The following is a 15,993-nucleotide window of genomic DNA, read 5'->3' as shown; positions in this document are numbered from 1 at the left end:
AAAAACGATGATGTTAGGAAACTGAAAACAGAGTTTTCAAAGTCTGCCTCAGAGAAATTGACAAACTCTATTGCAAAATGGATTGCTGTAGACTGTAGGCTTTCTGTAGAATCTGCAATAATGTTCTTGCAGCAGGTTGTCAATTTGAACTGCAGGAATACAGAAGATGCAGGACGGCAAGTTTCGACTCAGTAACTCGATCAAATTAAAACAGGCCACAAACCGAGTCTCTGAATTCAAACACACAACCCCCCTCTCCTGCACTGCATTCCCAATAGTGAGCAGGTATTAGGACCTGCGGTGGGCCACTGCTTTGATGCCCTCAGTCCAAATCACTGGAGCAGAATAACACACACCTCCAGCAATGCTAATGGAGTGTCGGTCAGCAGGTATGTGGGGACACAGGAAGCATGAGAAGAGAGAAAATAACAACGTAGAAATGTACACAGGGGACTCATCCGCATTCACGCCCGAGTGAAACAACAGATTAGGTAGCAGTACACAGGGCACAAAAGCCAACAAGAAAAGCACCTTTTTTCTTTTATCTTCCCCTAGAAAAATAAATAAATCTGAGGCGCCGACCGCTGGGGCGAGAGACAGGGCAATATGCGCACAAAAGGTCACCCGCAGGAAGTAGACACAGGGCAAGAACAAGGGAAATGGAATGAGGCGTCACTGGATAATTGTCTACCATGATGGCTATTCAGATCAGAAGTAAGAGACCCCGAGCTTCTGATGGGAAGAAATAGGCACCTTTGTTTCTCGCTCCAGGTGGGCTGACCTGGTCATACGCCCCCCTACATGCTGGAAAAGGTCAGTGAGAGTGTTAGTGTGTGTGTGTGTGTGTGTGTGTGTGTGTGTGTGTGTGTGTAGATAGACAGGACTTACAGCAGGGGTAGTTTAACAGCACTATGTCATCCAGGCCAACGTATCCTTTCTGCTCAGACGAAACTGTGGCTTCAAAAACAACCTGTAAGGGAAGAAAGAATATTTCATATTGTATTATACAAGCTATTGTTCCTCAAGGTGGCACTGTTGTTTCAGTGATTGACCTGATTTACATTAGACATTGCTATTTGAAGAAGAAGCAACGTGGAAGTAAACTATAGCAAGTGTTACACATGAACAGTATGATATGACTATTGCCATTTGGGTGCACTTCTGAAATTCTGTAAGTTGTGCATCTATTTAGGCTCAGTAAGTGCCTGAGAAAATACATATGTGTAGCTTATGTGTAGATTATGTGTTATGTGTAGCTTAATATGTGTTTCACAGTCAGCTGCACCTCATAAAATTTCAGCTTGGAAGTAATGAATCCCTTTCTATCATTTGTTGCATCATCTCTTTGATATAGTATGTAAAAAAAAAAAAAAGCATGCCATTTTAACAGAATATATTCTATACACGGCCTCAAACACAGCCACAAAATCACTGCTTAACGCAATTAGCACATGCAATTCCAATCTTATGGGCAGATTCTGAGTGCTATATAGAGGAGGATGCAGCAGACCACCGCTATCTGACACACTTTGCAGGACTGAGGAGCATCACTGCCTACAGTGATCCAGATACTTGAATCATCTCTATAACATGCTAAACGTTTGCTTGACTACACCGTATATCTTGATATTTGAAAGTTATAACGCTATTCTCTATCATTTGATCATCGTTTGATGAATTACTGCTGATATGACCGATAGAAAAGGTACAAAAACATATTTTTTAACCTTTCTATACTGTTCTGTCATTTTTGACTGAAATCTATTTTTCGGTTTCCTTTATCTGAGCGGTACAATACTTGGTGGCTTTTCATCCACTTGCCATCTGAACACAAAAAAAAAAAAAAAACACATTTACTGTTAGAGGTCAAAATTGACCGACCATTGGAAATGAATGGTCGAAAAAAAAAAAAAAAACAGGATTTAAAAAAAAAAACAAACATTATTTGTCAAAAACAATATATATATCAGCCACAATGCAGAGCAAACACACACATAAATTAAGGGGCGAGACTATATAACATGCAGATTGCAAAACACACACACACACACAAATGAACTGGTGACACTATAACACAGAGCAATTTTGGGTTTTTTTGTGAAATAAAATATTTAACCTCCTCAGACCCGAGCATGACTGCTGTGTGCATTTTCCATTCGCCTTTTTGATTTACAATTAGTAGCCCCTAACATAAATGCAAAAAACAAATACAAATACATTTAGACCAAATATTTTTCCTAAACATTTATGTCCACATATGTGGACAGTGGGACTAAGTTGTTAAATAATACCAAGATATAAAAGGTTAGATTGTTTATTATGTTTCCAGGAGTTTTGGTTATTCATGTTTTTGAGATTTTATGGACATTACATCAGAAATTTGCATAAATAATTCAGATTCAAAGTAATGGCCAGCATCGTCCAGTCACTGTCAACCATGTTAAAATAACATTTTGCATGAAAAATTCTGAATCTACATACTGATTCCCATTGTGCAATGTCTGCCAGACATGTTGAGTGGTCCAAACATCATCTGCAGCCTGAAACTGAACTTTTGACCGGATATTAGGAGTGAATGCACTTGGCTGCACTGGTCTCAGAACAGTTTGAAACGTACTTTATTTTCATCTTATCTCCGCATACAACTTCTGAAAGTAACATTTACCAGCTTTTGGAACCATCCATTGATTCTCATTGCTATAATACACAGTGTAGGATATTTTAAGAAAAATGAGCCTATAGTCCACATACATGGTCATTGAGTTTAACAGCAATAAATCTACTCAATTTTTAAAATGGCATATTGGACAGTGGACAAAATTGACGAGGTGAGACCATAACACACCCAGATGGCAGCAATCGGCCCCCAATACAGGAAACATTCTCATATTTTCTTCTAGGTTTTTACCATAATAAAGTTACATAAATTTACTTATTTGCATATGCAAATGAATGGTGACATCAATAAATGTATATGTAAATATGATCTAAAAAACATGTGCATAATTTTATTGTTTTTACTTTCAGGGGGGAAAAAAGAAGGGGAAAAAAAGTTACAACAGTACATTTTCTGGTCAGAAATGAACACAGAGTAAAGTAAGTGGCCCTTCTTGATCAGAATAGGAGGGTTAAATAATAGCGCAATGTTAATTGCACTGGGCAGTTTTTGTGAATAAAGCACAATCTAAAATAAGCCTAATTTACATCGAAGGGAGGCGTGTTTATGACAATGAAAATACTCAAGATGCTGTGCAATTTCAGTGACTGTACAGGTATGTCTCAGAACAAAATACAGACATGCCACATTACAGGCCATGTCAGCACAACAACATTTAAAAAAATAAGAGAAAAAAAAAATAAATAATGAACAAACAGTTTACTTATAGTTGTCTCTGCACATTACGCTGGGATAGGATAAAGTATTTCACATGATCAAAACACTTACACAAGTTGTTTGTGTACTTGTGTGTGAGCAGCCTCTTTTCCAAACATATTTTCAATGCCAACTCTCATTTCAAACAGTTTTTTTTTTTTTTTTCATTATGGCTTGACTCTTTCAATAAACAACACAATCTTGTGCTCGCTCAACTACATAATTCATCAGTAACACACAGCGCTGCCTCACCCACACTTTCACATGTACTCGTGTAAACTGTTATTGCAGCTTTCACTAAGCTAAACGCTTCATGATTCAGCACAACAGTCTCCCTGTTTTGACCTATCAATGAATCGGACTTGACTGCCTCTCTGCTGAGAATACAGATCTTGCTCTCTAGTGGCCAATTACACTGCAAGTATCCACATCGCTCATCCGCTCACACAAACTTTAGCCATTTTGCTAACAAAGGGAAGACTGCCTCCCTGGCTGTTTTACTGTTAGACAAGCACAGACAGCTGATAGATGTCATACTGTTCTGAATCAGACAACAAATGAGCTGGCACTGCTAACAGCCAGCCAATCAAAACAGAGATCCAGCTGGGGGGCCTGGGTAACTCAGTGGTAAAATATGCTAGCTACCACCGCTGGAGTTCGCTAGCTCGCTAGTTCGAATCCCAGGGCATGCTGAGTGTCTCCAGCCAAGTCTCCTAAGCAACCAAATTGGCCCGGTTGCTAGAGAGGGTAGAGTCACATGGGGTAAACTCCTCGTGGTCGCTATAATGTGGTTCATTCTCAGTGGGGCGTGTGGTGAGTTGAGCGTGGTTGCCGCGGTGGATGGCGTGAAGCCTCCACACGCACTATGTCTCCGTGGCAACGCGCTCAACAAGCCACATGATAAGATGCGCAGGTTGACGGTCTCAGATGCGGAGGCAACTGGGATTCGTCCTCCACCACCCGGACTGAGGCGAATCACTACGTGACCACGAGGACTTAAAAGGGCATTCCAAATTGGGAGAAAAAAATAAATAAATAAAAATAAATAAATAAAGAGCTACAGCTAAAACCTGACAACACACCAGGTTTTTTCAAGCACACTTTAGCCCTATTCAAAAACCCACTGTGTTGCCTCAATATGCATTATAAGGCATGATAGTCACACTTCCGATGCACATGCTGTTCCAAAAGATAGGTGGCATAATAATGCTGTCTTCTACAGCAGTATCGCAGGTATCCTTTACGGAGAAGTACATTTGCTATATGTATTTAAGGCTCTCCATGGTCTAGCACCTGAGTATATCTCTGATTTAATAAGTTTGCATCAACCTTCAAGGTCTCTCCGCTCTGGTGATCAGCTGTGTCTGTCAGTTCCTTGATCTCGTCTTAAAACTCAAGGTGCTTTTGCGGTGGCAGCCCCTAGACTTTTTAACGAGCTTCCGTTGGCCATGAAATCATCTCCGTCTCTAGTGTTTTTAGTGCCTTAAAAACGTATTTATTTTCCTTAGCTTTTAATTAATTGCATTATAAATTGTACTGTGTCAAGTTCTCTTATCTTGTCTTTGTCGGTTTTAAATGCTTGTTGCATTCTTAAGCTGTATGTATGTGATTTTATTTATTTTATTTTTTGTAACTCCATGTACAGCACTTTCTTACCCAATGTGGTTTTTGAAAGTGCTCTATAAATAAAACTGAGTTGAGTTGAGAAGGCAACGCCATAATGCATTGCACCAAAAATGTATCCAAGATGGTGGATGAAGTAAGAAAAAGCAATCATTCTTATTTTTAAAAGCGAGATGGCTGGATACATACAGTGCTAACAACAGTAGGGTAAGCACACATTTTATCTCTGGTAAGTAAACAATTTTTGCCAACTAAAAGTGACCTTATAGATCTCTCCCATTATAATGAATGAAGCTGTGTAAATCATAAGCTTGCAGTGTTAACAGCTTTATCGATTTTAATGGGAGCAATCAAATATTCCTGACCTTTCCACTAAGGAAATAATTGTAAGCATTTAAATTATGATAAGTCACGTCAGGTAAACATTTGATGTCTTTTGAGAAAATGTGTTGCCTCAAAGTCTTATTGAAAGGATCTGGTAATGCCAGAAATGTTCACTAGTCCTTGAGGTCCAAGTCCAAGGCAAGTCTCAAGAATTTGGTCACAAGTCCAAGTCAAGTGTTAGTTGTTGTTTTTTGTTTTTTGGGGGGGAATAATTCTTTATCTGCAGCTGGTTAGTTTAATAAACCCTGAATAAGGCTAATTCAATTTTGAAATATTAAAACTGACTACTTTAAGGGATTGCCTTGTTTATTTATTTATGTCTAAAAAAGGTTTACTTTAATTTTTATTTTTTTATTTATTTTAATTTTTTTTGCATTAAAAGAGAACAGAATATGAAGAAATATTCACAGAAGGAAAACTAGCTTTGTCCATAAATCTTTAGAGCTTTAAAGCCCTTTCTTCTATTTTGCATTTGCCCTTATGAAAATGTACCATAGTTTTTATAGTTTAAACAGTGGTATTTGTTTGTAACAAGACCATGGTAACCTCAGGTAAAAACCAAGCATTGATCGGCACTATCAAAGTAAAATGTAACATGACTTCTATAAAACAAACTTTGCCGTTTTTTGTAAACAAAAACAGTATCCTAAACACATTTAAAACACTATTTATTAAAATAATAATAATAATAATAAAATAAAACATTTATAGACTGCCATAGTTGTAACAAATATTGACGATATTCCCTTCCCTAATGCAGCCAATTAAAAATTTAATAGAGCTCTAGTAGTAATATAATATTTATTATGAATATATTTCTACCTGAAATACTACAGTCAATACAGTTAGTGTTACTATAGTAAATTCATTGCAAAGGTGGTGATGTGTGAAAAGTCTGCTAATTTATGTCTGTGCATGTCACATGTTTTCTCAGCATCAATGCTGTTTTGTTGGGCCGTTTAATGTTTGCTCCAAGAGGTTTGCACGTGAGAATTCTGTGCCAAATTCAAATGTTTCCGTGACTCGTGCCATGCTTCTCACTGGTCTCGGAGCGCTGTAATGAGCTGTGAGGTTGAGAGCTCGAGATCGGCCCTCGAGACACGTAAGCACAGCTGTTCTGCACTCGAGCTGCTTTGTCCATTGTTCCGGGCAGTGAATAGCGCTGTTTGATATCACTTAACAGAAAACGGCAGCGGATGAACGGAGAGAGAGAGAGGGAGAGTTGGCCAAAACTGTAGTTGCATCGGCAGGAAAAACAGTTGCAAAATCACTTGTGTTTTTCACAAGTCTATGATGTCAAGTCCAAGTCAAGTCTCAAGTCAATTGTTTACGAGTCCGAGTCGAGTCGGAAGTAATTTGTTTTGCGAGTCGCAGACTCGAGTTTCTATCTCTGGGTAACACCTCATTGTTTATTTTCAGTTTGTGTATGCATCTTATTTGTTCTGTTCTAGCTAGACTCTAAAAGTACATGCTAGTCATTTTGTTTTGACAGTTCAGGGTTATAAAAATGTTCACTACAGGAAATTATTCAGGACCAGACATTTGCAGCAGTGTTGTAAATCCTTTGTTATTGTTTACATCTTTGAAAAGCTCTATAGGCACTGCACCTTGCCAAATGACACTTAATCAAATTACACATTTTATTTCAATTGAAATAAAGTATCATTGAAATCCCTTTCAAGGCAAGTCAGTCCACTCGGCGGCCATCTTGGAAATGCTATTTTGTATGGATACATGCACCATAAATAAATGTACAGCTCATATCTACTTGAATGGGGAAAGACTAAAACCTCTAAAATGATTGGTCAAGACTACACACAAAATATTTAAAATCAGCAGTAAAATCTGCCAACAATTGTATCATAAATTGCAATACTTCATCTCAGATAACACTGAAAAATGATATTTGTCAGGCTGGTGCTTTTTTCCTGAAGGGACAACATCTGCCATATTGGGTGTTAAATTTCTCCCATTCATTTTACTACAAGTGCTCTGTCTCAGGCTTAATTGTCTTGTGCTGTTAGCTTAGCAACATGTTAATGTCAATATTGGACTGATTCAAAATGGTGGACAAAGTAAGAGATATGTTACTTATACATATATTATATGTTATTAAGTAATTAAATCAGAAAAAAAGTCCTTACAATTTTACCCAATATATGTTTTTATGCTTATTATTGTGTCATTAGCTTAGCAACATGTGCTAATGCCAAACTCTATTGGAATCAATTATGAGTCAAGTCTCTTGAGCACTTCATGTGAAGAGCGCTTTTTGTAAGATGCACAGAGTTACTGCCTATGTAGAATTGTCCAATTCACTCACTAATGAGGTTACATCTCAGTTAGGATGCTGCCTATGTAGGCAGTAGACAGCAAGGATGCTCACTAAGTTTTGTAACAGAACCTTTTGTGTAGTGTCCTCATGCACTAAGTCTCTAGGATCTTCTGTGCTGCTGTAAGATCAGCCGATGCAGGACTGTATCGATCAGCTGTCTATATGCCCAGACTATGCCTACTTAAGACCTGTCACATCTGTCACAGAGCAGAGGAGAGTCACACTGTGCCATTTCAGGAGGGAGAATAAAAGGCAGAAAGAGAAAGGAGAAAAGAGTAGAATAGAGAACCTACTGCTTATATATTCTGCCATGAGGGGTTAAACTATGAGCTGTGTTACAACAGCACGTTTGTTCTAAAGGTCAACAGATATATCGGATTCACCAATTAATCAGGGCCAATAGTTGCGTTTTTTAACTGTCGGCTATCGAAAAAATCAACTCGATAGTTTCCAATAGTTATTTTTGTTTTCATTTCTGCCTGGCTGACGCTGGAGGATTCTACCATCTAAACTCCTTGGTTCAACAATATAACGGCACCCTATAGAGGTTAAATATAAAACAATCATTGACTCCTCGTGGAGTTTATTTTACAACGTGACTAGGCTATTTATAGAGACTGGCGCTTTAAAAGAGGGTTTGAAACATTGACAGAGAAAAGCCAAGGTATGTATAACATGCACATTTTTATTATCGTCATGGTACAATAAATCAGTCATTTAAAACAACCAAAGGTGTTTTGATAATTAATTTGTTTATAACTAATCGCTGCACTGGAGATTTGCATTGCTGACAAGGTGGAGAGGACGCTAACATTAAAGCTAACATTAGCTTTATCGAATGGTTAGAACAATGTTGCAAGTCAAGGATGGAAGCTGCTTATCATTTCTCTTAATACGCTGTTTTGAATTATATATAAAAAAAAAAATAAAAAAAAGTCACATGAATTCCTGCAGATCCATTGAGTTTTTTTCACGGGATTGAGGGGTGTCCTGTGTATTCCAGTCAGGTTATAAACATGAGCGTTCCGAAGTGAATTTATAAGTTAATCATCAGTAGTAAATCAACCATTAATGCCAACCTTATATGAATACGCTGCCTGAGTTGTTGCTTTTGCTCGGCCATTCGGTTGGTTCAGAAGACCAAGCGCTAGCAAATTACACTGCGTGAATGAGGCGCTCACAAGAACAGTTTTATAGTTTCTGTCCGTAGTTATGTACAAAAAACAAAAACAAAAATGGAAGAGCATGGTAAAATATATACATCTGAAATATAAATTTGATATTCATGAGAGGGCACATTGTTATATAATACAATGTGTTCATGTGAGGGCACATATTATATATACAATTTTAATTCTAAAATTACCTTTAAAGTCGGTATGAAATGGAAGTTGCGACTGACATATTTCAGAGTGAAATAGCTTATTGACAAGAAAAAAAATCTAGGGTGGGGATTTGAGTTTATCCATCGGTTGTTGATTGGATTGTGAAAATATGGGCGTTGCATAGCGGAACGGAGCCAGATCTGAATGCGAGTTTGCAGTGGACACGCACCCCTACCATCGAGTCAGAGCCGGTTATCAGTGAAATGGAGCAGCGATCTCAACACATTTATGATCAAACTGACAACATTAATGCACAAGCACATCGTGGTCTTTGCTTACATAGAGGCTGTAGAAGCTGAAAAACAAGTGAGTAAAAGATAACCATATTTTAACATTTTGAATCACAATACACTAAATATAAAGGAAAAAAACACTTACTCGTTCGGTGCATCCCAAGATATCTGCATTCAAAAATATAAATAAACTCCAGAGGTATCCGAAGCATTGTATTCATTAGTGATCGCCTCAGCAATTCAGGCTTGAAATGTCTCAAATGTCTGAATTCGCCGTTATTCCTCCTCATTCGAAATGTAAATTCAAGCCAGCTGGCCCGTAACCAAGGAAGTTTGGGTTAAGGAATGATAGTTTTGAAGGAAAACAGACGAAAATACACCTTGCCATCTTCACCAACATGCGATTGTTGCTTCGTTCAACTCTACGCAAGGTTGTGGTATTTACAGTATAAGAAAGGGGCGGGGTTTAAGCAGACTAAATGATTGGAGAAGTCCTGCATATGTCACCAGACAGAAGTCTGTCGTTTCACCGGAAGATCGAGTTATGACATTTTGATTAAAGATTATGAGGTCAAAAAATAAATAAATTTAAAAAATCAGTTAAAAAAATAAAATAAAACATATGCATGGATGAATCGCTCAAAATAAGATCAATAACATACATTTAGAAAATAGATAGGGTGAATTTTCATTTTATGCCGAGTTGATTTTATTTCTATCCCTTTTCCTCTCCCCTTTCTTGTACATCATTCATATATTTAATTTGACAATAAAACTAAATAATAAATATTGTCAGTAGTGATGAAGCATACAGGCACTATTTGTCTTTGTAAGGCAGTGTTTTATATTACTGCTGAACAACTAACACATTTGACCTTTAATATTTTAATTAATATTTTCATTAATTGGGAGAAATGTATTAAAGTATCGCCACTGAAAGTGATGCTTACTCAAGCTCAGCACTATTTTACTTTCAGTGGAAATTTTCATTCATATTTTAAAAACTAGCGTCCGATTAATCGGCTATCGGCCTGTTTTCCACATTAGTTATCGTATCAGCAAAACACACTATAGGTCAACCTTTAGTTAGTTCACCCAAAAATGTAAATTCTGTCATCACTTACTAACCCTCATGTCTGGCAATTGTTATGAACAACATGGCATAAAAATGGCAGTAAGCCTCAATAATTCGCTGAAACTACAATACAGTGAGAACACGCAAAATGATTGACAGGTCGAAAGCGACAGAGACCGCAGCCCACACACACATTTTTGTTTGCTGTTTACATATTTTTTGAATAACTTTCTGTGAAAAACTCACTTACAACACCTTTAACATTAGTTAATGCATTAGGTACCATGAACTAACAACACTGAAAAAAAATAATTTTAAGATTTATACATTTAACAAAATTCCATAATAAAATTAAATAAAAACAAAACCTAAATTTATTTTCAAGTTTATTCATTTAAATTAGTTAAACATTACACAATTCAATTGAATGGAAATTACATTGAAATGAGTAAATCTTAAAAATATTTTTTAAGTGAATAAATGATATTTTTTTACAGTATTTATTAATATTTGTTAATGTTAGTTAAGAAAAATACAATTGTTCATTATTAGTTCACGTTAGTTCATAGTGCATTAACTAATGTTAACGTACAACGTTTGATTTTAAAAATGTATATGTTGAAATTTACATTAACAAAGATTAATAAATGCTGTAAAAGTATTGTTCATTTTTAGTTTATGTTAACTAGTGTTGTTAACTAATGTTAACAAATGGAAACTTATTGTAAAGTGTTACCATTAAGGCAAGGTGACATACTGAATTTTTACAAAATATTCAATATTATTTTGTTGACAATATAAAATAAACCTGAATCATTAATACTGAGATGATTATAAAGCACTTTTTAATTTGGCCATTTTCTTGACATTTTCTTGACATTATTATGCATTTACTTTTGAGTTATTACATTTTTATGTTTAAAATAAATTATTGGTAGAAAAATGCTTCTTCTGTGTCTTCTCTTTGTAACACCATGGTCAGGACTGATTGCAAGCATAATGACATTAACTGCAAAAACACTTCAATTTTAAAATGCCAAACTCTGACAAATAGTTTGATAATGTCTAAATATATATCCAACTGCATAACTTGTTATACAATATTAAATTAGGTTACAACAAGCCATCAGACTACACAGTAGGTGACTACAGCTATATACTGACTGCTACTGGCATGGTTTTCAAGTCAAGTTATTTATATTTTATTCACTAGATGGCAGAAATCTGCCACCAATTTATGTAATATTCTCATATTTTCTTCATGTTTCTACTAATAGAAATGTAGGTTCTGATTTGTTTTTTTTTTTTTTTTCAAAATGTGCTTCTTTGTTCATGCAAAATAATGGTAAAATTTAGAAATGTATATGTAAATAAGACCAAAATAGCAAGAGTTCCAAAAGAAATGCATAACTGTTTTGTTTTTACTTCAGGGAAGAAGAAATGGTATCATCATCATAAAAAAACATTACATATCTGAACCTTCTGGTCAAAAATGACCAGTAGGTTCATAACTCAAGATGGCGCCGCGTATGGCTACTGCGTTGCGAGCTCCGACACAACATTGCAGTTTTTTGTTTGTTTTGTTTACAGTTCTTATGTTTTTTGTCTTGGATGTTGTCTGCCTTATTGTATATGATAGACAAACACTTTTGGACATTGGTTCTGAAATTGCACACTGAAAACCGGACTTCCAATTCCTCAATGCCGACCCGCTGTTTACAAACATGCCAGCCGCGTAAACACAGAAGGAAAAGGGGAAATAGAGCCGCTGTTCTCATCAGAGTAAGACGTCGTGCAAATCGACCCCCGCTACCCAGTATTCTACTGGCAAATGTTCAGTCTCTGGACAACAAGCTCTGTGAGCTGAGAGCGCGGATCTCTTTCCAACAAGAGACGAGGGACTGCTGCATTATCTGCCTTACAGAAACTTGGATGTCTGCTGAGATTCCAAATTCAGCCATTGAACCCGCGGGGTTCTCCGTGCACCGAGCGGATAGAGCAAAAGACCTCTCAGGTAAAAGCAGAGGTGGTGGTATATGTTTTAAGTCAACAAATCCTGGTGTGATCAGAGGAACATACATTCTATCAAGTCTTTCTGCTCTCCTGATCTGGAATTTCTCATGCTTCTGTTTAGACCATTCTGGCTACCGAGGGAATTCTCAGCGGTCATTATCACAGCTGTGTTCATCCCCCCACAAGCCGACACAGACCGGGCACTCAAGGAACTCTATGGGAGTATAAGTGAGCAGGAAACCGTGCACCCTGAGGCTGCGTTCATTGTGACCGTGGACTTTAACAAAGCCAATCTCAAATCAATCGCACCAAAATACCACCAACATATCAGTTTCAACACACGAGGGGACTGGGTTTTGGACCACTGCTACTCTCCCTTCCGGAATGGCTACAAATCTCTCCCCCGCCCACCATTTGGCAAATCAGATCACTCTTCCGTTCTCCTTCTGCCCACTTACAGGCAATAACTGAAACAGGAAGCACCCACCCTCAGAATGATCCAGTGCTGGTCAGACCAATCAGATTCTACGCCACAAGTTTTGATCACGTGGACTGGGAGATGTTCTGGTCCACCTCTGATGACGACATCGAGGTTTACGCTGATAGCGTAACGTGTTTCATCAGAAATTGTGTAGAGGACATTGTTCCAACCAAAACAATATGGATCTACCCCAACCAAAAACCATGGATTAAAAGTGATGTTCGTGCGGCACTTAATGCGCAGACCTCTGCTTTTAATTCCGGGAACGCGGAGCAGCATAAACAAGCCAGTTATGCCCTCCGCAAAACTATCAGAGCAGCAAAACGATAGTACAGGGACAAGATTGAAGGACAGTTCAACACCACTGACTCTAGAAGCATGTGGCAGGAAATTAATATCATCACGGACTACAAAGGAAATAAAAACTCTGCCGTGAACACTGCTGCCTCTCTCCCAGATAAGCTAAATACTTTTTATGCTCATTTCGAGGGAAATAACACTGCCCTCGCGGAGAGAGCTCTCACGGCCACATTGTTTATTCATTCACGAGAATTAAATGAATAAACAATAATATATATACGCAATTAACGCGGTTGTATTATAATTTTTTTACTTCCTGTGGCGGCTGACCTGTGTGCGATGTGCGCGCCACCCTAGTCCCGAGTTCGGCTGAACCGATTCATCTTGGCAAAAGATGGATAAGAACAAGGAAGGATTTTTAAGTGGAATGTTTCACTATAAAACGCTGCCCATTGGATCTTTGGATAAAACAAATGTAATCTGTGCATTTTGCAAAGCTGAATTTAATTACCACAGAAGTAATTCTTCTTTGACATATTGCTTAAAAGCAAAACGCCCTTCCGAAACTATCTCTGCATGGTGTTGTAGTTGCAGGAGGATGCCCTTGGCGACGAGCAGATGGGGTGCGGGGACTTGAGCCATGCCAGGGCAGGATGTGCTGTATGGCCTCGATGGTGTTGCTGAATAGGCCAACCTGGGAGATGGGGGCGTCAAGGAACCGTGCCTTGTCAGCTTCGCGCATCTCAACCATGTTAAGCCAAAGGTGGTGCTCCTGGACCACCAGGGTGGACATCGCCTGCCCGAGAGACCGCGCCATGACCTTCGTCGCCCAGAGAGTGAGGTCGGTCACCAAGCGCAGTTCCTGCATCATTCCTGGGTCAGAACTACCCTCGTGCAGTTCTTTTAGCACTTTGGCTTGGTGTACTTGCAGGAGAGGCAATCTCGTCCGAGCGCCCGACCGGAGCAAGCGAGCGTGCTGGGGAATGGGAGGTCTGTGGGGGGATATCTGGTGGAGGTGGTCCCATTGAGGTCCCCAAATCGCCCCCAGTGCTAACTGGCATGGCCTCATACCCGTAGGTAGAAGGACTGAGACGGGGAGCCGCTGGGGTGGTTTGCTTTCTTACGAATGCAAGCCGCGACCGCAACGTTGCCATGGTCATGTTCTTGCAGTGAGGACAAGACCCATCCACGAACGATGTCTCCATGTGGGCAGCACCCAGACACGTAAGACATCGATCGTGGCCATCAGAAGCGGAGAGATATCGACCGCAACCAGGAATAACACACAGACGGAAAGGCATCTTTAAAAAGATGCTCCGTGTGTGCTGCTCTTTTAGAAAGAAAATGTACTCTTTTTTTTTTAGAATATACTCTTTTAGTTGTTTCTGCCGAAGCACCCAGGCACGTTCTCTGCACTGCACGGGTGCAGAGGGGGAGAAGCCACTGAAATGCGCTGTAGAATCCAGCAGATGAGGTGAATGAACTTCGCGGATGAATTCAGCTTCAAAGAATAGAACTGCTTGGCTCTGAAGAGAAAATCTGAATGAGTGGTTGCATACCAGCTCCTTTTATACCCATATGTCCGGGGGAGTGGCATGCAAATTCCACTCACCAATTCTCATTGGCCTTTTTTCAAAAAAGCAGAGGTGTTTAGGGCTCCCAAGAGTAACCCCTAGTGTCACTACATCAACACAATGTCAAGTGAGCGACAGATAGGGAACATTTTTGTCTTTTATTGGCCTTGATAGTTTTGAAATTCAAATGGCACTTTAACATATAGGCCTGTGTTTTGTTAATTTAATTAGTTCTGTATTCTGTATTTAATTAGTTAACTTTTGTTAATCGATTGACAGCCCTAATATATATATTATTTCAAGATAATTTTTTTTAAAATTTCAACTGTCCCATAATTTCGACCACAACAAAATCTACGCCCTTGCACACTGCGTACAGATCATTTTATCAGGGCTAGCTTAGGAGTGCAAACACAAATAAGAAAAAAATCTCCTTTTCATATCTTACAAAAGTCATAGAATGTGGTTCACATCTCAAGTAAACCCCCTGGAAAATCTCCTCGAAGCACTCAAGCATCTCAACATGAATTGTACTACACGCACTGTAAAAACAATCTGTCAAAACCAGCCCACTCTGAGAGGAGGTGACTTCAATAAAGACCCAGTTCACTCAGAGCTTTATGATGCAACGGCTCTGCATCCAATACATGTGGGGGACGTCACGTATGTGCTAACAATCACACAAAGCTTGTGTACTGATGTCTTATGGTTTGCTGTGTCCATTAAGATAGCACATTAAAAACATGCTAGTTGTCTTAGCTCATTAAGTTGGCTCATTATTGAAATGGACATGGTAATTATATGGAAGTAAATTCTGTCATGTAGACTAAAAGAGAGAGAAGATATGTTATATGTGAAAAAACAAACAAAAATGTCCCACAGCATGCTGTCAGAGTTAATCTTGTCAAAGAAATTACTGAAGAAAACATTTGTTGAAGAAGGGCATTTTGATTTTTGATTTGATAAAGATGACGGAAAAAAGAGGAATCATGTAGATAATTAATTTCTGTTGATGGAAATGTAACGAGAAAAAAATAATACTGCCAGATATTAACAATGTGCTAACAATGTTTTAAGGAGAAGAAAAATCTAGAAAGAATTTGTTCAAATAATCCAGTTCTATTATGCTTGAGCAGTATGAGCTGAAAGTAACGGCGTTAAATCCCTTTACTAACAGGTTAATAATGAGTTAATCACTAAAAAGCATCCTGTATATA

General features: G+C 38.3%; 1 protein-coding gene across 2 annotated transcripts in view; it reads right to left on the bottom strand.

The window, feature by feature from the left end:
• The window catches only part of LOC127425690 (receptor-type tyrosine-protein phosphatase U-like), a 477,304-nt gene that overhangs the window by 214,008 nt on the left and 247,303 nt on the right, over positions 1–15,993 (bottom strand). For both annotated transcript variants that reach the window (XM_051671910.1, XM_051671912.1), the window contains exon 4: positions 889–970. In XM_051671910.1, the coding sequence (XP_051527870.1) occupies positions 889–970 (82 nt within the window). The remainder of the gene's footprint in view (positions 1–888; positions 971–15,993) is intronic.

This window comes from Myxocyprinus asiaticus, chromosome 34 (assembly GCF_019703515.2).
Source record: "Myxocyprinus asiaticus isolate MX2 ecotype Aquarium Trade chromosome 34, UBuf_Myxa_2, whole genome shotgun sequence".
In the NCBI taxonomy this organism is placed as follows: Eukaryota; Metazoa; Chordata; class Actinopteri; order Cypriniformes; family Catostomidae; genus Myxocyprinus; species Myxocyprinus asiaticus.
The sequence above is the reverse complement of the archived record's forward strand: the minus strand, read 5'-3'. Positions and strand labels throughout refer to the sequence as shown.